Below are 25,864 nucleotides of genomic sequence, written 5' to 3' on the forward strand. Positions count from 1 at the left end.
GTACATACACAGTCCTTCACTCTTTGGAGGTTGAAAAGTAGCATAAGACAAATTGCCTAGCACACTTTTTCCCACCAACAGGAAAAAGAAAATGTTCAACTTAATATGTCTGGATCACTGAAAATTTTTTAAGTAAGTTCCTAAGTAATGGGTTTTAACAGCTCACCCAGTCGGAGACACTGCCGCAGAATTCCTCCAGATGACATATTTTTTTCAGCTTCAATTTCAGTAAAGCCAAGAGAACTTGCAAATATAAGAACATCCACAAGGCTGATTAGTCTCTGCAAAAATGTCACAGAGGCTTCTATTGAAAGGCCTTGAGTAGGTTCAATATTCTCCAGCTCATGCTGTAAGGAATAAAGTTTGACATTTACATTTATATTCTGATAAAAATCCAGTTTTATGAGATACATTCCCCAGATTTCTAAATTTTACAAAAAGCCAGGCTTTCACAAATCTACTTCAACAGAGGGATTTCCTTATCATTTCATCTAAAAAAAAAGCATACATACAGGTGAAACACTGTCAGTCATATTCTTCACTAACTCATTCGTCCCTAATAATTAAACATTCTTTTTAGTCCCTTCATTCCTGGAACAGATTCTAAGGTTCTTTCAAGTAATTATAAAAGGATTCTGTTGCTTTTGAATTACAGAACCTATGATGTACAGTAACAACCACATTCAAGTTTTAATCAATAAGAATGCATAAGTCATGTTTTCACACCAACTTTATATAGTAGTTAAGTCCTTACTGTAGCCGATGTAGCAGCTGAAAGCAATGGCAGTATACCCCCGCAAGCCATGACCATATTGTCCATCACTTGAGAGATGAGATGAATTGTGTTGTGTACAAAGATGACATTATCACTGCTATTCACGAAGTCCATAACTGTCTTCGTTGAATGGCTGTCCAAAGATAAATGATGTTTACTGATAAAGCTAAAGAAAGAAAATCACAGTTTGCCTACTTGAGGCGAGGGAGGATAAGAAGGTGCTTTTGCTTCATCTTGAAAGCTGAGGAAAGATAATGATGCAGCAGGCATTTTGGAGGGTGTATACTTCCTTAGAAGATGTAGACCATTCCATGTCAGTAGTTACTATACATGCCCTTTTTCAGTGCTGAAATATAAACACTATTCATCTTACACTTAATATAAAAGTTGAACTAAATTATCCTTAACTAGGAACAAAATTAAGAAGTGGCAAAAACTAAGAGGTAAATGTTGCTAAATGTGCTATTAAAAATGAATTTTCTAATAATGTTTTCTTAGACAATGCCATGAAATGTTTTTAAACAGAACAAGAGTAGTATGCAAATAACAATAAACACATTAGGCACTTTTAAAATCATAAATCATACAATGGAGGATAATCTGAAATACACAGACTCTTCATACTAAAAATACATTGGAAAATTAGATGTTTTACATAAACCCCAATTTTCTTTTTTTTACTACTTCTAGAAGTAAACCCACTCGGTAGACCTACATTCAGGCAAATTATATGCTATATTATATGCTGTAAAGTATGCAGCAAATTTTTTAAAAGAAAAATTTTCAAGTTTTTATACTCTAAATATGGTACCTCATTTATATGAGAATAAACATTAATTCAATAAAACCCTACCACAGAAATAATTTATATCCTACTTTTTAAGCAAATGACTGAAATTAATTGCAAAATGTCAACTATATAAATTTCTTTGAAAACAAACCCTAAAGTTTATATACATATTCTATAATAAACATATGGACAAACCTTCTCCACATCTGTATGTCTGTTTCTATTGAAAATAATAGATCAGTGAGCAAACGCTGATGCACTTGAGACCATTTGAACTCTGGAATACGGAACATAGACCTGGAATCCCTCCTTTGTCCGTTAACTGCATCTGGTGCTGTTCCTTGCCCTGGCTGCTCCTGTTGCCTTGATATCTAATAGAGAAAGTTAAAAAGCATAATAAAATAAGTTCAACTTCAAAGGTAAACATTAATAACTTAATAGCTTCTATGTAATTCATCTAACAAATACTCACATTTTAAGATACTAAGGGACTAAATCAGAGAAAAATTATCAATGAGTAATAACATTAATACATTTAAAGCAAAGATATAAAAAATGCGAAATCAGCACAATGCAGCAGTAACTGGTCAGGAACCATGTTAGTATTATCACCAGCTAATGCAACATTTTATAAAGGAATCAAGAAGCTTTTGGTTTTGAATACTGACATAAAAGAAAAGACATAGCTGGCTTATAAATTGGCTAGAATTAAGAAAAAACAAAAATAAAGACCAAACCAACAAAAAAAGGAGGAGGAGGAGGAGCAATAAGAGTTGAATAAAGTGGGAAATGACAACATGCAACCACAGTGGTGTCAGGAATCTCTCTGAGACACTGGTAAGGAAGAAAGCTGTGTCTCTGGATCGCACAAAGGCTCCTGTCTCTTACAAAAGTAAACAGACCTCATGGAACAATTTTAAACCACATACTTTGTACATAAAATTATACACTGGCAGGTGGTTTTGCAGGAAGGTAGTCCTAGATTCTGCTGAAAAACTAAGGTCCTAACTATGACTGGGTCATCAAATAAAGGGTAAAAGTATTTCCAATGTTTGCTTTATAAGCTAAAAATACACTAACACTGAAACTTGAAAGTAGTAACTTTTGATAATACTGTGTTAAAAATAATAATAAAAGCTGCCATTTAGCAAACTCATACTGAAAGCCATACCCTGTGCTAAAGATAATAATCTTCACATTCACTGCATTTATGTAATTGCAAATAGATTATGAACCAATTCCAAAATAAAATAAAATCTAAGTCTATACACTTGTTCTATTTCAACTCAATGCAAATACACTTCAAGAAGATAATAAATATAATCACCTCAAGCACAGGCTGATGACGCTGAGATGCTTCCATGTTTGTAGTGGCCTTCAATTCCAATCTCTCAGTATCTGTAGCAACACTGGAAACATCCAACTTAGCAATCCTCTGCTCAGAAGTAGTAGGAGACTCGAAGATACTACTATGAGAATCACTATGTAGTTTGGTTTCTCCAGAGAGGTTAGTTTTCTCCCCTACCTCCAGCATCTGACCAACATCTGATTGAACAGTTGCTTGGGAAGCAGTAGTTCCTGGTGAGGTAGCTGAAGACCCTGATGCTGTCATAGTCAAGACTGCAGAATCTTTAGGATCTCGAGTTTCAGTGTCAGTTTGTTTCTTACTTACAGGTTCTTCCTCTTGAAATATTAACTTGTGGTCATTACTAAATATGTCCCTTCTTTCACTGGCTTCAGAAGCAGCTGGAGACAAACTGTTATCTTGGAGCTCTGTAGGTAGACTGGCTTCCTCAGTAGGAATACTTTCTACCTTCAGTTCTACATAATCATCATCTTCTTCTTCCTCTACTACAGACTTATCCAATAATTCTGGCACCTCTGAAGCATCCTCTTCTGAAGGAGAACTTATGGAAGCAGTTACTTCATTGACAGTCATTATATCTTTGCCAGTTGTTTTAAAAGAATCAGAGGAAACAGTCACAGCTTCTATTATGTCAGAAGATCCTTCTAAACTCTCTGCATTAATTGTTTCATTTATCAGTGTTTCTTCTAAAGGGACTTCATCCAGTAACTCCTGATTTTCTTGCACAGTTGTCCTTTCTTCATTAGATGTATTGTGAGTTTGCAGTTCAACATTGGATGCAGATTCTACTGAACTTGTCTTCCCAATGCTTGACTTTTCATCACTAGTTCTGGTGATATGAGAAGAAGGAGGAGAATCCTTTGTATCCGATTGCTGGGATCCTACTGAAACATTAACATCCCTGCTAATGCCAGAGACTGCTTGAATTGGACTTGAAGAACACTGCCCTATTTCTTCATCAACTTTTCCCTGGTGTTCCCTAAATATACTGGCAAGGTTTTCTTTATGTATTTCAAAAGTGACCTACATGAAAAACATACAAGCAGTCAAAACATGCAAAAAAAAAAAAGAAAGAAAGAACAGAGCATACAGAACATAAAAATATTTAATTTTTCAAATATATGGTTTATATAATGCAGTAACACAGTTTTCCTATAATATCTTTATTTATAAAATGATAAATAAAAGGTAAGTCAATCACAAAAATCTAAACAGTCAAAAAATTATAGCTAATCTTAATGCTAACAGGTAGCACGGCATCAAACAATAACAAGAATATAGTTATTTAGCCTATTCTTAAAGATACATAATATAGGAAAAGAGTACATTATTCTACTGACCTCTATAACTTGTACCAGGATCTAAGTATGTACCATTGGGAAGTGCTTTGGGCACTACGTAATACATTGTTTCAAATGCAACGAAAACCCATTTCCCCATGATTTATCCTCAGCAGAGATCAAAAATATCAATTATGTTCACTTAATATATGATGCAAATCACACACTTAGATATTATATATATTATAGCAGCTCCCTACGTATTTATTAAGCTACTAAAACTTTCTCCTACTAAGCCAAAGAATACAAATTCTTTTAGCAATGAAAGAAAAAGATCCAACCCTTCCCCAAAGGTCAACCATAATTTTCAAAGTTGAACTGATCACAAATGGTCTGAAAGTTCCAGTTCATCCATCCACACAACTATTCATTCCACTTGTATGCTGTATGTAAGAGATCACTATGTATTCAGCACTGTGAACATCCCCATATCATGCTTATTAGACTTTTACCCAAATAAATGGAAAACTTTTATGGTTAAAGTATAAAAGACAGTGCTGTGATTTTCAGTGTCAAAAGGTTTATGAATTTCTTATCTCATCAAGCATTATTATATTATAGCCACCATTATGTGACTGCTGCTAGTGAATTTCAATGGGAACACCTCTCAAAAAAATAAAAGTATAATACATGAAGAAGGCATAAGCATAATTACAGTTTATCAATGCTAGAATTGTTTATGTAACCTATATTATAACATACATAGTATACATAGTAAATTGAACCTTTTAGTCAACAAACCTTTATTGAGCCCTAGTATAGGAGGATGGTAGTAGATGATAACAAAAGAAGAAAAGATGATTTTTCATGCCCAAAGATTCACAGGCCTTTCTGAATCACAGATATGTATCCACGTGGGTACAAGGCACACAAAATTATAAATAATGCACAATGCACAGTTCCTTCCATAGCTATTAACTAGCCTTTACTCATTACATATACAGTACATTCTTGCCATAATGTGGTATAGCTAAAAATAAAAATGTTTAGGAAATAAACATTTTCCTAATTTTAAATATGTGGGGAACTTTTTTGAATATTTCAAAATGAAATGCATGTATTCAACACTAAAGAGTAAAATGGCACAATAACATTAACAAAATAATTTCTTTTACACCCAGAAGGCTGATATCTTCTTTGAACTATGTTCTTTAATTGACCAATTCCTCATTTATTCATTCAAGAAAACTTTACTAAACATCTACAGTATGCCAGACACTGTGTGATGAAAAACAAAATGTTCCTACCTTCATGGTGCTTATATTCTAATGGAGTAGATGAAAAATAAACATGCAAATATATAAGATAATGTCAAGTAACAGTAAGAGATTTGAAGAAAAAAAGGAGATAGACAATAACTGAAGATGACAGTCTAGATGGGAGGGTATATTTTACTAGGGTAACTGGGAAAGGTCTCTGGAGATGTTATGTTTGAACAGAGACAAGAATAAAGTGAGAGAGCAAGTTACATGAATATCATGTAATGAAAAGACTTTCAGGTGGAAGGAAGAACAAATGCAAAGGCCCCGGAGCCAAAATAAGCTCAGTATGTTTGAGAAACAATAAGAACCCAGCATACAGAGAACTGTAGGTGATAAAGTCAAAGATGCAGCCATTGGCTAGATCATGATTATAGAGCAGTATAGACTATGTTAAAGACTGAATTTTATTCTGATACACATATGATGTATAATACAACAGTCTTATAGAATGAGTTTAGTTTTGAATAATCATTGGGTTTGATTTTATTCAAATTAAGGATTTTTAAAATTTTTATTATAAAATGTATCAATAAACATGAATATATACAATATATAGGTACAGGTTAAAGAGTAATTTTTTAATCCCATGTACCTATACCCACATCAAGAAACAGAACACTATTACTACCTCACAATTCCCCTATGTGCCCATCCCCAACTGTGCTCCCAATCTCCCCACCCCTATCAAGAGGAAATCAGTATCCTGGCATTTCTATTAACTGTTTCCCACTTGTTTTTTAATAGTTTCCTACCTAAAAACTAAGAAACTAAGTATACCATAAACCTAGCTAGTTTTGTAAAAGAAAGGCCAATATCGCCACAACAAAGAATGGCTCCAAGTAGAAGACAAGCTACACAGAATCTGTGTATTGGAGCCGGCTCCAGCTTCTCTAAGAGGATATATAAGGCTATTTCTGGGAAGTCTATAAGCAAGGTCATTAGGAAACATTGGAAAATATACAGGATAAGAGAATCTATGAGGCCTAGTGGGGGCCAGGTAGTGTGTATTTGGCATAAATAAGGTCCAAGAAGAAAACTATTTTATATTGTATTTTCCAATTGTAAGCTCACTATTCTACTCTCAGAAGCAGAACAAAACAAACCACATTTTTGAGGGGTGAAGTGAGAATCTTCAGGTGATCCAGGCAGCAGGACTAGAGAGAACAGGAACTGATCACCACATGGTGAAGACAAGTAGTCATGAGAACGTGAGCCCATCTCATGTGGGTAATTTGTCCTCAGGCTTTAAAAAGATGTTACAAAGGCATCTGGCATTTCAATAATAATAGCTCTCCCTGTATCTGTATCTTAAGTCAAACTATTCCAGTTTAGATGGACTGTCATATGTCTGCTACATAGCTGCCATTCTGGGACCTCCCTTCACTACAGTCTTGGAGATCCCCTTCATCTCTCTCCTGTTTCCTATATCCCATATCTTCCTCTTTGTTTTATTCTCTCCTTTTGATGCAATATATCCTCCAGTGTCTGCTTGAAACTTTTGAGACCTAAAAGTAAATTTATTCTACCTTTATACTTAAAAATCAGATAAAATTGTAGGTCAGAAAACATTTACCTTCAGAATATGAAAGGTATTTCTTCACTGCCTTCTTATTTCTGTGCTTACTGTTGGGAAGTCAGAGATCTTTCTGATTCCTGATCCTTCATATGACTTATTTTGTTCTTTTTCGTGAAATTTTATAAAGTCTTCTCTTTGTTCCTAGTGTTTTGAAATTCCACAATGATTCTTGCCACCAGTCTAGTTTGATCCACTGTGCTAAATATACCCACTGGGCCCTTCCAGTCTAGTAACAAATATCCGTTGGTTCTGGGAAATTTTCTTGAATACTTTATACCTTGTTCCCCACTTTTTCCCCTGTTCTCCCTTTCCAGGATTTCTATTTTTTGAGATTGCACTGATTGGTCCTCTAATTTTCTTACCATTTCTCTATTTTTCATCCCTTTGTCTTTTGGTTCTACTATCTGGGAGAGCTCCTCATCTAACTCTTAAACACGTTTTTCATTTCTCTTATGTGATTCTACACTAGTCACTTGAATTCTCTGCTGCTCATATTTTTCCTCTCTAAAATGGGTAGTACAAGGGTAAATACAAACCTAGAAAATTTCATATTTTAAATTATCCCTGGTGCAAAAAGGGAAAGAAAACTCCCTCTCTCCTCTTTAGCATTTCCTTTAGAAAACCTGAAGTTGGAAATACTTTCTCTGGTAACTGGATGTGTATGTAAATCTTTTTAAAAGATAATAAGCCTCTTTCTAGTTTAGCATCCCTAGGATATCTTTCCTGGGGGCACTGGAGCCATTTCTCTCAAACATGAACATCAAGAATGATGGTGCCCTGTCTCCTGTCTCAGTGAGAGTTTAAGCCTATGTGCTTGGCTCCAAGATGTAACCTCTGAACATCCAAAAAACTACTCAGAACAATTCTGGATGATCACAGACATGTGGAAATAAGACTGAATCAATTACATTTAAATAATGAGGGCTTCCCTGGTGGCGCAGTGGTTGAGAATCTGCCTGCCAATGCAGGGGACACGGGTTCGAGCCCTGGTCTGGGAAGATCCCACATGCCACGGAGCAACTGGGCCCATGAGCCACAATTACTGAGCCTGCGCGTCTGGAACCTGTGCTCCGCAACAATAGAGGCCGCGATAGTGAGAGGCCCGTGCACCGCGATGAAGAGTGGCCCACGCTTGCCACAACTAGAGAAAGCCCTCGCACAGAAACGAAAACCCAACATAGCCATAAATAAATAAATTTTAAAAATAATGAAAGATGAGGACTTCCCTGGTGGCGCAGTGGTTAAGAATCCGCCTGCCAATGCAGGGGACATGGGTTCGAGCCCTGGTCCGGGTAGATCCCACATGCCTCAGAGCAACTAAGCCCACGCACCACAACTACTGAGCCCACATGCCACAGCTACTGAAGCCCACGTGCCCTAGAGCCTGGGCTCCACAACAAGAGAAGCCACCACAATGAGAAGCCCAAGCAGCACAACAAAGAGTAGCCCCCCGTTCGCTACAACTAGAGAAAGCCCGTGAGCAGCAACGAAGACCCAACACAGCCAAAAATAAAATAAATAAATAAATTTATAAATAATAATAATAATAATAATGAAAGATGAAACAGGGGCATTAAGTGTAAAGAATCACAAATGTTTTAACAATGTAAGTGTATTCTGAGCCAACATCACAAAGTACCAAGTTATAGAAACAGAACCATTGCAAATGTCTGGAAAAACACATAAGTAAAAATCAACAGTTTGACGCGGCAGAACGCAAATAAAAAAATAAAACTTTTAGTGACTGAAATTAAAAATAAATCTAAATAAACTGAGACATTAGATAATTAGTAGAGTAAGGATAACTTTTCATCCGATGACAAGACCAAGTGATACTCCTAATGTGAGGGGGGACTGCCACCTCCCTAGTTCAACTAATATCAGCAAAAACATTGCAATCCATTTCAAAACCAAGTATGCTCCAATACTAAAGCACTGTTTTGAAGAATGAATAAAACAGACTTGAAACTGAAGAGTTAGAACCTACATTACTGCCACTATAAAACTCATTCAGGATGTTAAAACAGTACAGTAAAATTTCAAAATCCTATGACTATACCTGCCCAATGTATTTTTATGATGAATGTCAATCATCATCCTAAAATGATGTAAAACAGGGATTTAATGGACATTTCCAAAACTTATGTCTAAATACTACTATATATATTTTTTTATTATTAGGTAATAGGATACAAACTTAACAGAAAAAAATGTGTAAAATGATAAGAGTCCTAAAAAAATTCATTCACACTTTTATGTTAATGCTTTTATTAAGGTTACTAACGTAGTGGTATCATAGAAACAAAAGTTTCATAATACCTTTCTGTAGCAATAGCATATAGTCAATTATAAAGAACTGATCTTTCCTGCTGGTTTATAAACAATCTGAGGAATTCCTCTTGGATTTTCATGTCCCCTTCAGGGCCAAAAGAAGATACATATTTTTGCTATCACAAACTCTCTCTTAAAGATTTGTTTCCATGATGCTCTTACTAGTATTCACTTAAGTTACAACTTCCATGACTGTCATCATAGCTAGTCTTTCAACCATTTGATAAGAGACCATTCATTCTAAGGTGAAATATAAGTCTGTGTAATATATTTCTTTCTCAATTCTAACTACATTCATAACCAGCAGACAAACTTTCAACTGGCCATTTGAAAAGATAGGTTAAAAGATAGTATTTAACATTAATTTTTCAAGCACAAGAAGATGATTTCTATAATACATATTTCAATTCAAAGCAATGTACAGTTTCATAAAGTACATTCTTAATGTGCCACAAGGAATATATTTCCTTTTGTGATAAACAGATTTGCAGTCAAATCTGTTCCAAAATAGTGCTTTGTCTTTCCTAAGCAGACCAACTCTTTCTTTTGTAAATATGAATATTAGAAATGCTTTTACATTTTTGAAGTTGATTTTTAAATCTCCTTTTAACTTATTCCAATAGTCGAAAAGCTAAATGGCAACTGAGTAATTATCACTGTTGTTATTTTTTTTAATACCGTTCTCCTAAAGGTATTTGTGACTGATAATTCCTAATTAAATACCAGATTCTGTTCTAAATTACTCAGCTAAAAGACTAGTTATTAATGATCACAATCATTAGATAGCTAATCTATAGCTGTTTGTAACGTTTGGAAAGTACTTCTATAAACTACTAAAGATACTCATGAGCTAATAACTATAACATTTTTTCAGCCATTACTTTCAACTTAACTGACATTCAAATTTACTGATTAGGAGATAAAAGATGAATGCAATATATCAAGAGATTAACATTATTAATCCATGTATTAAAAAATTTAACCTGTAAAATTTAGACTGTTTTAAATGTTAGCAATGTTTAGGAACTGGCTTTCTTTTTGGAAGCAAATACATCTGTTTCATTGTATGTTATTTTCCTTTGGAAATACCAGCTGAATATGATATGCTAACTTCTAATTCTTAGGTTACCAAGTTTTCCACAGTTGATAAATAAGATATATTTTTCTTTGAAAATAGCTGAGGGACTTCCCTGGTGGCGCAGTGGATGGGACTCCGCGCTCCCAATGCAGGGGACCCGGGTTCAATCCCTGGTCAGAGAACTAGATCCCGCATGCGTGCTGCAACTAAGAGTTCGCATGCCACAACTAAGAAGCCCACCTGCCACAACTAAGACCCGGTGCAACCAAATAAATAAATATTAAAAAAATAATAAAAATAAAAATAGCTGAATCTTCCCATATGGAATATCAATAAGCATAGCTCAAAATGGTCACCACCACACAACAGGAGATCTTTTATAGAGACTCTGTTGCAACAGCTTACAACAATAATGGTATAAAAGATATAACAGTTAAAATCAAATTATAAATATTTATAAGCTTATACATATTTACTGATCTATTTTATGCAAAGTACCCTGGTTACAAATCTAAATGTTCTGGTCAAACCTAAGCACTTAAATGCTACCCTAATACGACCTGACTGGAGGGATATCAAGCATATCGCCTAGGTTATCCTGAGAAAACTGCCTAAAAGAATTAGTTATGAAAACAACATTATACATTTGATAACAAAGGACAAAAAGAAACAATCCCGTGAGGAAAACAAGTCACATATGTAATAAGCACTATACACTCATCATGTAATAAGCTCAAAAACATTTTTTGAATAGGTAGTATACTTTGCATTCAGAACACACTACCCCAAAATATGGCACATTGGCACACTATTTTAAGATGAAGGAATTTGAGAAACAGTTAGGTATAGAAAAGACTCTCTGACCTTTTCATCCTCCCTGAAGCAAATCATAGAAACACCAGGTTCTAGAAGGACTCATCTCCCCCTTCTCCCTGAAGCTTCTTACTGAGAGGTACCTATAGCCCAGAGGAAAAGAGCACCCTTATCTCAAAGACAGAAGTACACCGAGAGGAATCCGAATAAACAGGCCTTGATGATTTTCCCCCAGTTTACTACTCTTAGTTCATACCCTTTGTCCTCCCACGCTTTGCCACGACTTTCCACCCTTCATCAAACCTAGTATAAGAACGCTCAGGCTTAACCGTTTCTTTGGGTCTTCACTTCCTTATGAAGACTCCCATTTCATGTAAAACATATTAAATAAATTCACATGCTTTTCTCCTAATAATCTCTCTTTGTTAGTTTAATTTTCATGTCCTGCCAGGGACCTTAAGACAGTCAAGGAAAAGTTTTTCTCCTCTACAATTCACATGATTTTTTTTTTCATTTATTTATTTTTATTTTTGGCTGCACTGGGTCTTCGTTGCTGTGCGTGGGCTTTCTCTAGTTGCAGTGAGCGGGGACTACTCTTCGTCAACGCAGTGTGCGGACTTCTCCTTGTGGTGGCTTCTCCTGTTGCAGAGAACAGGCTATAGGCGCACAGGCCCACTAGTTGTGGCATGCAGGCTCAGTAGTTGTGGCTCGCAGGCTCTAGAGCTGCAGCCTCAGTAGTTGTGGCGCACGGGCTTAGTTGCTCCGTGGCATGTGGGATCTTCCCAGACCAGGGCTCGAACCCGTGTCTCCTGCATTGGCAGGCGGATTCTTAACCACTGTGCCACCAGGAAAGTCCTACAATTCACATGATTTAAATATAAAACAGTATATAGTGTAAAAGTCTCCCTCCCACCATTGGTCCTCACCTGTACAATTCCCCAACAATCAGGTAATCAGTTATTAATTTCTTATGTATCTTTCCAGAGTATTTTTGTGCATATACATACAAATACAAATTCTCACTTTCCCACTTGTTTAACTCACTAATATCCACTATACACACTGTTCCACACTTTCTTTTGTCACTTAATATATCTTGATGAACTATCTCAGGATAGTTTTAATTTACAGTCCCTTACGAAGTGTCTTTTCATAAATCTAAAGTACTTTTTACTTAGTTTTCTATGGGTTGTTTGATCATGTCTTTCATTCATTTTTCTATTAGTCTGTCTTTTTGTATCTATTTCTAGGAGCACTTTATATATTAGGAATGTTATCTTTGCTCTGGTCCTAAACAGTTTTCCCAAATTTGTCATTTGCCTTTTGACTTTTGCTTATGGTATTGTTTGGGTTTTGGTCACAAAGGATTTTGTATGTTTTAATGTAGTAAAAAAATTAGTCTTTTTTTTCTCTTTAATGGTTCTAGATTCTAAATTATACTTCGAAATTTCTTACACACTCCAAGGTTACAGAGGAATTATCTGTGTTTTCTTCAAGTACTTTTGTTTCTCCCTCCACCCCCATCACAGCCCATTTAATTGATCCATATGTTGAATTTCTTCGTACTCCAACTTTTTTTTCTCCCTAGATGAATCCTCTATTATCCCAACAATATTTACGGAATACTTCAAGTTTTCCCTTTATAATATACTAAAGTCTTATATGGAACTTTGTATATTTCTGGACTTTCTCTTCTACTCCCCTGGTCAGCCTATCTCTTCATGTGTCAATACTACATTTTTTAAATTATTGACATTTGGTAATGTATTTTAGTATTCAGTAGAGTTAGTCCCCCTCACTGTTCTTTACAGAGTCTTCCTGGATATTTTTACTTGTTTATTTTGTCTTACATTTCCTTAATAATTAGCTTACTCTGTTTTTTCTCCACCAAAAGAAAAATGATTAATTAGTATTTTCTTGGGATTTCATTAACTTTATAAAATAACCTAAAGAAATGTTAAGTTATTATAACTTTATGATGTTCAGTCTTCCTATTCTAGGAAATATGTTTTTCCATTTGTTGATGCCTTTTGTGTGCCCTTTGGGAATGTTTTAAAGACTTTTTCAAGTAATTCAAAGTGTAATTTAGAGATATATACAAGATACTACTGGCAGTATACAGAAATTACTTAATTGTACCTAGAAATAAATGGAAGTACCAAGAAGATGCTGACATTTAAGTTTGGTCTTCATTAATGATTACTCATGGAGGAAACAAAAGGATTAAGAGCAAGGGGAGATGCCATGCAGAAGGAATTTAAGAAGGTATGTGTAAGAATGGAGGGTGAAAGAACATGGTTCACTTAAGACACTGAAGTTATTTGGTAAAGCAGTAACATTAAAGCATTTCTAGGAGTGATGAGCAATAAAAATAGCGTAAGCAGTGTCAACAGCAAGGAGGTAACGGACTACTAAAGGCTTTGTGAACCATAAGAAGGGATCAAAATTTTATCATACAGGTAAGGGCAAGCTTTATTTATTCACTGCTTAAAAGGCAACTATGTGGGACTTCCCTAGTGGCGCAGTGGTTAAGAATCCACCTGCCAGTGTAGGGGACATGGGTTCTATCCCTGGTCCGGGAAGATCCCACATGCCGAGGAGCAACTAAGCCCGTGCGCCACAACTACTAAGCCTGCGCTCTAGAGCCCGCGAGCCACAACTACTGAAACCCATGCGCCTAGAGCCCGTGCTCCGTAACAAGAGAAGCCACTGCAATAAGCCCGCGCACCACAACGAAGACCCAACGCAGCCAAATAAATAAATAAAAATTCTTTTTAAAAGGCAACTATGTGATTTAACACAGACAAATCAAAAAATTATTTTCTAATGAATTTGACTTGTAAATCCTACTATTCCACTTATATGTAGCTTAAAATAAACCCACTACAAAAAAAAAAAAAAAGAAAAACAAAAAATGGGACATACCTATATACAAACTGCCAAGGAAGGGGAAAAAACAAATTTAAAAGTAATACAATTGTATTTTTGTTTATATTGACCAACACTCTCTCCGGAACCAAATTTTAGTAAGGTTGCTCTGAATCCTCGTCTCACCTGGGCCCTCTGTCCTCGTCAGACCTACAGCTCTGAGTTTCAGCAAGAATCCTAGGTCACTTTAGAGAGAATCCCCCATCCTCAATATCTGTTCACACTGACATCTGATCAGTTCCTCACTGCCCACCATCTCCCAGGTGATATCTAATCAGCCTGGCCTGTCTTCAGCAAGAGTCCTGTTAAAGTCCGGTTAACCAGAATCTCCCCCACCCCACATGTTTCCTCTTATTAAATTTCCATCTACTGAAGCCCTTCCCCCCATTCCTACCTTGCTCCGTGGCTATAAAATCCCCATTTCTCCTTGTATTCAGAATTAAGCCAATCTCTACACTTAGGTCTTTTTTCCCCCTATTACAAGAGTTCCTGAATAAAATCTAATTTTACTGCTTTAACTATTGTCTGAGTCTGGTTCTCTTCAACTACATTTTAAATTAATTTCAATATATTTTTTTAAAAATTACCTCCACTAATTTTTCTGAACAGAGTTTTAGAGAAATCCAGAATATGATAAGCAAATTAATTCACTCAATTATTTCTTCCCAGAATTTTAAGTGGTCTGATATTCAGATGTTACATCAAAGTTGCAACTTTTGGTCTGAAGCTCACCTCTTTTAGTAAGCAATGCTAGTAAATATAAAAACAAACTTTACTCTTTCATAAAATGATTTTTGAACGACACTTCCTTATTAACACCAAGTGAGGATGCAATTTAAAGAAATGCCTTCCAACCAACTTAGTATTCTCTTAATCTCTATAAATAATACTAACACATGGAAACATTCTATAATTAATTTAAAAGAAATTTACTTAAAGAAATATTCTTCCCTCCAACTTCTTTAAAGTATGAAAATGTCCATCTAATCAATAATTGTTCCCTATTCCACAACATGCCTAAAAATATACATGTAATAAATACTACGTTAAGCTCATTTTGATGGGCAATACGAGATATGTTTTTAAATACTTGCACAACAGCTGAGATACACAGAATGCTTACTGTATACTATTTTAAGCATCTGGCATATATTGAGACAATCTTCAGAGCAACCCTAAAAAGACAGGTAGTATAACCCTCATTTTATATGCATGAAGAGAGGAAGCATAGCGACATAAAGTAATATCACACAGCTACTAACTTACTAATCTTTTCTTTTTTACAAAGATTCATCTTGACCAATTTTATTTTCTTAAGAACAATCCAGACAGGTACTCTCCTGCAAAGCTAGAATATAAATTCACACACAAGTTTTTAGATAGCAACTTAGCAATACCTACTAAAACTTTTAAAAACATGTGCAGACTCCTTCTTCTCGAATTTTAGGAATTTATCCTACAAAATAAGAGACAGTTATATAGGAGCAGGTTCATCACTGCTCAAAAACAAGGGAAAATTAACCTATAGTGCATATGCAATACACTATAATACAACTCAGTAGATTTTTAAAATATCACCTCCACCAATTTTTCCAAATAAAATTTTGGAGAACACCAGAATATGAAAAGTAAACTTGAATCATTTACTCAATCATTCCTTCCTCGAATTACATGTGGTCTGATAGCATTCAAACGTTACATCAAAGCTGCAGCTTTTGCTCTTAACTTTACTTCTCCATAATATTACGCAATATACATATACCTAATAATATGCAGCCATTAAATTCATGTAAGAAGTATATCATTAATTAAAAGAGTACTGTAAAATATCATAAGTATGATAGTTTTATAAGAAAATAATTATATGTATGTGTATATTTATATACAGAACAGAAGACTGGAAAGTCTTGCACCAAAATATTAAGTCATGCACAGGTGATTGGATAAGAGGTGATTTCTGGATTTTGTGTGTATACATTTGTAGTAGGTTCCACATTTCCTACAATGAGCACATATTATTGTAAAAATTAAAAAACAATAAATACTATTTGTTTAAAAAATTTGAAGCCAACGAATACTGTAGCAATTAAGTATAAAATACTGATAATCCATGAAATATGAAAATTTTATAACTCTTGAAATTTCTTAAAAGAATACGTAGTTTTTAATTTTATTACATAGACACCATAAACTCACACATACAAACACATGCATGTTTATATTTGCCAGTTTATAGCTTGTGATTTTTACAAATACTTTTAAGAAACCACTTACAGAATTCTAACAAAACTGATTTCCACATGCTTTTTACCCAACCTAAACTGTACTTTCTTCTTATATAAAATGACTGACATTTATGTTTAAGCCATTTCATCAGACTGTTAACAGCAAATAAAATCTAAAGATAATGTAAATAATCCAAGATAGCTAAATACTTTACCCCAAATTTATCATCTGGGGAAAAAAATCTAAGTCATATTATATCTTTAAGTCAAGTGAAAAAAACTTTTACTTGTTGATTATTTTAAGTCATAGATCGATTCTACCTTGGCAATATAGGCCGCCTAGACAAAACACAGTTTTAGTTTTATCTGTTTAGAAAAAAATGTTTTTGGACAGTTCTTACAATTCAGAATATATTAAATGCCTTAATCTAAATTTCATTTAAAGAGTAGAAGCATTTTAGCGTACCAAGTGAAAACAGTGTTATTTAATTACTCAAGATAATGTTCAATTTGAAGCATTAAAAAAAGGTAAAGAAAAAGAGGAATAATAAAAACCTAGAAAACACACAAAGTACAGTTACACTAGAAGAGCCCATTACTGCTTATAAAACCTAGTTCAGCTGTTGGAGGAGAGGGATACAGTGACAAACAGCTTCCCTGCTACAAAGGTGGCAGGATATCTATCAAACTGGACAATAAAATTGCAATTGAGTTTCTTTGGCTTTTTATAGCAGCTACATGTATCCTGATGTAACTCTGCAAAAGCTATCCAATTCTGCAATGTTAGTTTTTTACACACCAGTTCTTTATGAAGAACCATGTTATAAATTTGTGATACTAAGATTTTAAATGACTGCAAAAAGGAAAAAATATACATTACTTCAGTATTATATGCATTAAAATATTTGTAAACCTTTAGAATTAATATCTTCAGAGAAAAAAATTTGGTTCCAATAATTTCAGCAGAACTTTTAACAGCATGCTACAAATTGTTCACCTACTTACTGAATCACTTCAGCTCCATCCTAAACTTTATTAAATATTGATTTGAAGAGCTTTAGACTGTAAGTTTTCCATTTTACTTTAAAAACAGGTATCAAGATATTAAAATTCAAAAAAAATTAACATAGCTACATTCAAATTACTTTATATAAACTTCATTAAAGAGAAAAAAAGCTTTTTAATCAATGAAGAAAATTCATACAAGAGAAATAAAACTGAACATGAAACATTAAAATTAAAGGTGAAAATCACAAGAAGCAACTTGTAACTTTAAGTTTTTCTTTTCCCCCTCATAGAGTAACGTAAAGCTTTAGCACTTATTCTTTAAAGTATACTTTAACAGCAAAAAGGGACAGGTGCAGTTTTACTCAGACAAAACACTCTACAATGAACTTAATCAGTGTTTACTCCATTTTATAACTGTAATCCTAAAACTTGAGTCAAAGACTGGTTCTTGGCTCAAAGTAGGCAAAAGAAGCCTCTCCGTAAAGTAACTATTTTCCTTGCAAAGGTTTTAAGATCTGTTTAAAGCCCTAAGTCACTGGAGTAAAGAAAAATATGAACTAATTTTATATATATATAAATTCACACAGAAAACTTAAAGCCTGTTTTGGGTTTGTTGTGTATAAATTTGAGTCTAAAAAATACTGATTTCAGATACTTCATAAGAAAAGTAGTTTATATTTCTTCCTTTAACATTTTCTGTGACTTAAAATATGCCCCCAGAAAGAAAAAATACATTTTCCTTTATCATGAAAAATGTATTAAGGGGTGATAACTGGGGTCCATATTTAATTTACATAGAATTCTTCTATCTTCATTATGCTTTCTAAAGAGTATATTATTATTAGCATCTTAGTGTGAAAGTGGGAAGGGGATAATTTTATAAAAGTCAAAATAATTTTCCCTGTACAATCTGAGGGGCCCTCAAAATTTAGAGTGCATAAGAAGGACTTATTTTAAAATGCAGATTTCTAGGAACATACCACGAGATTCAGATTAAGATTCTGAGGTGGGGTCCAAGAAACTATAAGATGTACATCCCAAGTTCCTCTGATGAGATGATCCCTAAAACATACTGTGTGTGATTCTGACATAGACTCAGATAGACATAGACACAGATTCTGACGTAAGTAATTTAAAGACAGCTGCTACAGCTATTTCCTGGATCGTGGATAAGAGAAGACTGAGGCGCTAAGGCACACACAGGGTGGCATGGCGCCACATGACAGTGGAACCAAATAGCCCTAAACAATGATGGTGTGGTTCTTCCTCCTCCTTCCTGAAACAAATATTTAACATGCAACTGCCAAGCACTCAGCACTATGCACAGCTACGGGAGATATGACGAAGTATAAAACCCTTCATCCCTGCTGAGAGCTTACAATTCACAGCCACTTTTGACCAACAATATAATATGAGAGCTATTACAGGATCATACTTGCTTAAATAAATACTAGTCTACATTTCCTATATGACACATTACTGCTCTTCTTCATGTACTTTACACCCCCCCAAGCAAACCAAACAATTCCACATGCTTTTCCCTCAGTGACATCATCCACGCACCTCTGCTTATGCCAATTCCTCCCCCAGTGATTCTCATCACCCCAGTCTCTACGTACCCAAATCTTATTTATTACCCTTCAAGGTTGTAGTCAAATGACATCCATTCTACAAACCTCTCAAAGGCCCTCTCCTTTCACTGTGAATCTCTCTTCTAGGACACTTATTCCTTCCTGCCCTGTCTTTCAGTACATGTATTATCTCCCATATTAGAAAGTAACTTCTTTCAGGATAAGATCTGTTCCTGATTCATCTGTCTATCTTTCGTAGTAAACCTGAAGGTACTCAACTAGAAGAAGACAGGAAAAACAAAAGGGAGGAGTGTTAAGAACAAAAAGAGGAAACATAAGGGTAGAAAGGGGAAGAAAAGAGGTGGGCAACTGGAGTAAGACCTAGACACAGAGTGACTGAAAATGAGTAAGAGAGCCCATGGAGGGTCTGACCAACAGACGGCAGGGGCGGGCGGGGGGGGGGGGGGAGCAGAGAAAAAACAAATATAAACAGAGAAAAAGAAGAGGTGGGGGAGGGGTGGGGAGAGAGAAGATGGGGGTACAGAAAGGGTGGAGGAACACTGGAGGGAAAAACAAAGAAAGAGAAGGAGAGGGATGGGAAAGAAGGAGATGGTGGCTAAAAGAAGAAAAAGAGAAATAAGCAAAGAGGGAGCAAGCTAGCTAGGCAGTGATAGAGGGTAGCACAGACTCTACCAGATACCCACAGTCAATGCCAATGCAGGGGGTTGGGTGGTGATTAGCTGGAGATTGGGAAGAGGGAGAAGGTAGGAGGAAGAGAGGGAGTGAGGAAGTGGGGGGAGAGAGGGTAGGGGAGAAGGAGAGAGAGGAGAGAGAAGGGGGGTATTAAAACCTTTGCCTTTGAGCACCTGAATTATTCATAGCAGTGAAAATGAATGAAGCAAAGCTATATGTAACAATAAAAAAGAATCTTAGAGACAAAAGGTTTGATGAGAAAAAATAAGTAACGCTAGAGTTCACACAGTATGACGTCCCTTTCATAAAATACAGAAACAGGTAAAATGAGAGATTATATTATTTAGGAATATATTTTTTTAACTTTTTCAAGAAGGGAATAATAAACACTAATTCAAAATGGTGATTAGATTTGGGGTGAGGAGGGTGGGTGTTAGAAAGGGAGAACCTTTTTTAAGTTGGGTAGTCACATAGTTTCCTTTATAACACTTCATAGCATATATGCCATGCAAATTATTTTGGATGTAATTAATTCTTCATTTTAAAAGCTGTATTTATAACAAACATGAAGTGACTAGGGCCTTAACTAGTATGCTGGCAGTAAGAATGAGAACAAAAGAATTAACAGGAGGAATGATAGAACTGTAACAAAGGAAAATAGTCATTTAATTCTATTTTCTGTGATTTCACTCATTAACTCCTAACTTCAGATATACACATATATTACCACATTTACCATTTTTAGATGAGACATCAATGGTTAAGAAAAGTTTAGAAACTTCTCTGAGTTTACATAACTAAAAATTACTATAAATCAGAATTCAAACCCAGGACTATCCTGTCTCCAAAGCCCATGTTCTCTTCATTACTTACACAAATAGACTGGTGACTGGATATAATATTTAGCCATAAATGCTCAATAGCTCAAAGGTGCCTGAGATTTCTCCAAGTCCGACTCTTTTGTTTTGTGGATGAGACTAGGCTATTGGACCTAAATAGCCTATGATTTCAGCAGTTCTCAAGCATTTTAGTCTCAGGATCCAAAGTACTGGTACCTCCCAAAAATCTTTATTTATATGGGGTATGTCTATTACTAGTTACCATATTAGAAATTAAAACTACGAAATTTTACAAATATTAATTCATTTCAAAAAAGCAATAAACCCAGTATATGTTAATATAAACAACACAGTTTTTGAAAAGTGACTTTTTCAAAACAAAAATAATAATAATAATGAGAAGAATGCTATTATTTCATATTTTTACAAATCTCTTTCAATTCTGGTTTAATAGAAGATGGCTACACTCTAATATCTGTTTTTGTATTCAATCTGTTGTATTATACTGTTTTGGTTGCAGTACATGAAAAAAATCCATCCTCTAACTAGATATGTAGCTGGAAAAGGAGGACCTCACCACTCCCTGAAATGGTCTCCTGGGCTCCCAAGGTCTTCAGGCTGTACTTCAAGAATTACTGATCTAAAGGTTACATTCCTTTAGCCATTCTTCCTAAGGACAGGACAAACTGGAGTGCATATAAAAGTGTTGAATTAACATAGAATATGTAGAAAATTTTTTAAATCTAATTTATATGGGCACTTCCTTAACTGAGAATTCTCCCAGATATACCTGAAGCCCAATCCAAATAACGTGAAACCAAAACTCAACCGTTTTTCTCATTATCTCTTATAAAGGGAAAAATAATACTAGCAGAAAATCAGTCCAGACTGCAATAGCCCACTACAACCGAAACCAGAATAACTGGGCATCAGCACAAAGTAAAATAAGTTAGACAAGAGGTGGCAAAGTATTTCTGTAAAGTGCCAAATAGTAAATATTTTAGGCTTGGGAGCCAAAGAGTCTCTGTCACAAATACTCAATGCTTTTAACATGAAAGCAGTCTTAGAAAATACATAAATAAATACAGGTGGCTGTATTTCAATAAAAATTTATTTACAGAAACAGGCCAGGCCAGATTTGGCCCTCAGGCCATGCTTGGCTGAACCCTGCCTTAGAATAAACTGGTCAGCTTAAAAATGTAGTGACTAAAACAAAGCCATTTTATAAAATCACATCTTTGCCTCATTTAGCACTGGATTATTCTCAAACATAAATCTGTAGAGTAATATCTTCCAATCTACGATATCTTTGTAAATCCTTATGATAGTAACACACCTTCCTCTCACTGAAGGAGGAAGAAGAATGAATAACTCTTAAGTACTTACAAATAGCTAAAAGTTATTCAAACACCCAAAAACATATATTTAGGAAATGACAATATATTCCAATAGAATGGCAAAATATTCCAGAGTAATAACTATGATAGTCAATAAAGCATTTAAAGATATACCAAATTTATCAATTCTGTTCTTTATCCTTCTAGTCAATTTATAATTAATATTAATATTTATTTGTTAACTATATTCCTTCTGTGTATATATAGAAAGCGTTCTTAAACAAGATGTAAAAACCATAAACCATAATAGAAACTAATAAATTTTACTACATTAATTACTTGAAATGTAAAATTTCCTCAGAAGACACAAACATAAAACTCCAAACATAAACAGACAAGCAACAAATTGACAGAAGACATTCATAAACAATATAGGTAGCAAAGGATTAAGACCAAGAATACATGAAGAACTCCCACAAAACAACAAAAAAATGAAAATTAATATTATGGAAACACAGCATTTAAAATTCATCAAATTTGCAAATTTTTTTAAACTCTAGCCATAACAAGTGATAAGGTGATATGAAGCCATGAGAATTTATACATTGCTGGCAAGAATGTAAACTGATATACCACTTTGGAAAAGGAATTGTATTACCTTGTAATGTTTAACATCTGCACCCTACAAATCATCAATTCCACTTCTAGGAACATATAGAGAGAGAAACTTCCCAATATATACAAAACGCATCAAAAATGCTCATCAACTGGTAAGCAGATAAAGTCATACCATGGAATACATACAATTGAGAAAATTGACCAACTACGTTGGTCAGTATGGATGAATCTCAAACAATGATAAGTAAAAACAGAAAGTTGCAGGAAAATGCATTTAATACAATACCATTCATATTAAGTATACACATGAAAAATAAAATTCTTTAGTGTGTTGTCTGTGTGTCTGTGTGTTTGTATAGTTAAAACATAAATAAGACATAGAAATAATGAAAACACCAAATTCAGGTGAGTGGAAGAAGAGAGAGGGGTTGAAAATGGTAGACAAAGCAGTTGGGATAGGGAACCCAATTCCATAAACACTGGTAGGTACATTATTCCTTATACCTTTTGTATGTCTAGGACATTTCATTAATATTTTTAAACAAAAGCTATACATAAATAACTAACTAACACCAGCTTAAGTTTAAAAAAAGAGAGAGATTAGTATTCTTCCAAACCAGTTCTTTAACTGACTGCAACATGAGCAAAGGCAAAGTTAGCCAGAGCTTTTTCTGTTTAGTCAACCACCTTATACTACTAAAATAACTTCTCATCTTTGAATATTGTGCGCCACCTTGTGTTCAAAAAGCTTCAAAATACTACAAATTTCAGAGAACCATATCTTGAAAATGGCTACTTGAAAATATAAATTCCTTCATGCTGTGTTATAAGGTTTCACTTTATCAACTTAAGCACGCATGAAAATGACATTTGGAAAAAAACTATTTTGATAGAGAAGAAGTTGGAAATACTTTATATTTCTTTTTAGTTATTCCCTTTTTTAGTTGTTCACTTCATTTCCAGAGAATAATCTGCCTTTTTTCCTTGATTTTAAGTGTATAAAATTTTGTTGAAGAATAAAACTCAAAATTACAGACATTTAAAATGCTAAAATACACTTTCATTTTAAAAAACTTACCTTTGAATGTGTGATTGATAAGGTGTCTACCCACACACGCCAGCCACCCCATTCATATTTGATTGCATGGTAAAGTAGGATTCGGAATATGGCATATACCATTTCTGTTATCTTTTGCTCATCTGAATTCTTAGGATTAAAATAGCAGAGAGAAAGCATCCACTCTTGCCACACAGAACACTGTAGCAAGCTCCTGAAAATTGTAAGAGGACTTGGAATTACTTAAAAAAATAAATCACCTGAAAGAATTCTAAAAAAGTAAAAGTTTAAAACAAAATAAACAAAACAACCAGCTTTATTATGCATCGAAAACAATTAAACAATGTGGTATTGAAAGCTCAATTAACTGTATGGTACATTACTTGTATACCTTAATGAAAAAAGCATATAGAAAATTCATTTCATGGGATTTAAAGCAACTTTTCTTAGAAAAAATGGGCTTATTCAAATCTAGACTTGAATATTGCAAATAAATGCTTTCTGATCCTGCTTACCTTCTATTTTCTCTGCTGTTATTAAAAAGTTTAATCATGTCAGAAAGAAAGGCTCTGCGAACTTCCATGCTCTCTGGGCACTGGGGAGAATTTCGAAGTAGGGTTGCAATTACTTTCAGTATCTCTGTAAGACAATTCATAAACTAGTAAAAAACAAAACATTACAAAAAATTCATAATGTAATATCATCAGTATATTTCAATTTCTTTCATTTCTCTGACATAAATGTCTACTGAAAACATCCTCTTCTGTGTTATAAAAAAAATCATCTGCAGCCAAGACTGACAATACATAGAAAACATCCATAAACAAGAAAGGGATTTTTTAATTTCGTCATTAGAATGTGTAAAGCTAAATTTTAAAAGGTTATAATAAATCAAATTAAGTTATAAACGATTAAATGATGGTAAAATTGCAAACACCTCTCCCTTATCTCTGCCAGTTAGTAAAACTGACCTTAAAAATATATGTATATAATCAAAATCTCAGAAAAAAGAGAATAAATTCTCAGCTTCTTCAACAAAATATATACTATGCACATACTCTTTCCTTTATCATTGTGAATTTTAAAAGCTATCAAGATTTGCTTCCATAATTCTAAATCTAAAATTAGATACAAAAAAACAAAAGGAAATTAAAACCTATTTAACACCCCGAACAAATAAAACTGCTACCGTAATGGTCTTAAATATAATGCTGTATAAATTTCTAGTACTAACTTTAAGAAAAGAAATTCTTTTAATACTGAGATACGGAACTTTAAGGAAACAAAAACAGCTATAACCCTGAATTTAAAATTAAATAATATGTCAAAGTTTTACCCAATTAAAAATTGAGGAATTCTAAACCAGCATTTTGCCAAGGTTTTTGGTGATTCTGAAGCACCAAGTTCAAAATATCAGATATGAAGTTACTTTATCATAAATTTAATGATATTTTAGGAGCAATTTCTGAATCTTCAAATGACAAATTCAAATATTCTCTACCTGCACAATGATTACAAAGATGATAATCATAATAATGATAATGATGATAATAATAGCCACTAATTTTGAGGATATACTATTGTGAGACACAATATTTAAGAAAATACAGGTATTAATACATTTAATCCTTATACAATGATAGGTTGATACTATTATTATCCCCATTTTAGAGACAAGAAAACTAAGGAACACCTAAATTAATTAATTTACCCAAAAATCACATAACTATTAAGACACGTAGACAAGATTGAAAAGCTAGACGTCCTATGTTTTTAAACACCACATTACGCTGCCTACCTTTTCTGCCAGTATATTACATAGATAATATATTTTAAAATTCTTACTTTAATAAGTCATTTTTCCATAGCTACATAAAATATATTTTATATTATATATATAAAATCAAGGTATTTTAGGGACTTCCCTGGTGGTCCAGCAGTTAAGACTCTGCACTGCCAATGCAGGGGGCCTGGGTTCGATCCCTGATCAGGGAACTAGATCCTGTATGCCACAACTAAAAGATGCCACATGCCGCAACTAAAGATGCCACATGCCAACTAAAAGATTCCACATGCCGCAATGAAGATCCCGTGTGTCACAACTAAGACTCGGTTGCCGCCAAATAAATAAATAAATATTTTAAAATAATAAAATAAAATAAAGGTATTTTCCTTTTTTACTCTCTAAAATAATGACATCACATCTCCCTAAAGGCTGAGAAAAATTAACCATGTGACATGTGTTTTTAAAATTAGT

The 25,864-nt window shown here is 34.2% G+C and overlaps 1 protein-coding gene across 5 annotated transcripts in view; it reads right to left on the reverse strand.

Moving 5' to 3' along the window:
* LRBA (LPS responsive beige-like anchor protein) overlaps positions 1–25,864 on the reverse strand; it is a 735,668-nt gene that overhangs the window by 566,637 nt on the left and 143,167 nt on the right. For all 5 annotated transcript variants that reach the window (XM_082388949.1, XM_082388950.1, XM_082388948.1 and 2 more), the window contains exons 21-26: positions 24,123–24,246; positions 23,629–23,821; positions 2,893–3,954; positions 1,761–1,936; positions 755–908; positions 167–347 (exon numbers count right to left, since the gene is read on the reverse strand). In XM_082388949.1, the coding sequence (XP_082245075.1) occupies positions 167–347; positions 755–908; positions 1,761–1,936; positions 2,893–3,954; positions 23,629–23,821; positions 24,123–24,246 (1,890 nt within the window). The remainder of the gene's footprint in view (positions 1–166; positions 348–754; positions 909–1,760; positions 1,937–2,892; positions 3,955–23,628; positions 23,822–24,122; positions 24,247–25,864) is intronic.

This window comes from Balaenoptera borealis, assembly GCF_965194805.1.
Source record: "Balaenoptera borealis genome assembly, chromosome: 4".
In the NCBI taxonomy this organism is placed as follows: Eukaryota; Metazoa; Chordata; class Mammalia; order Artiodactyla; family Balaenopteridae; genus Balaenoptera; species Balaenoptera borealis.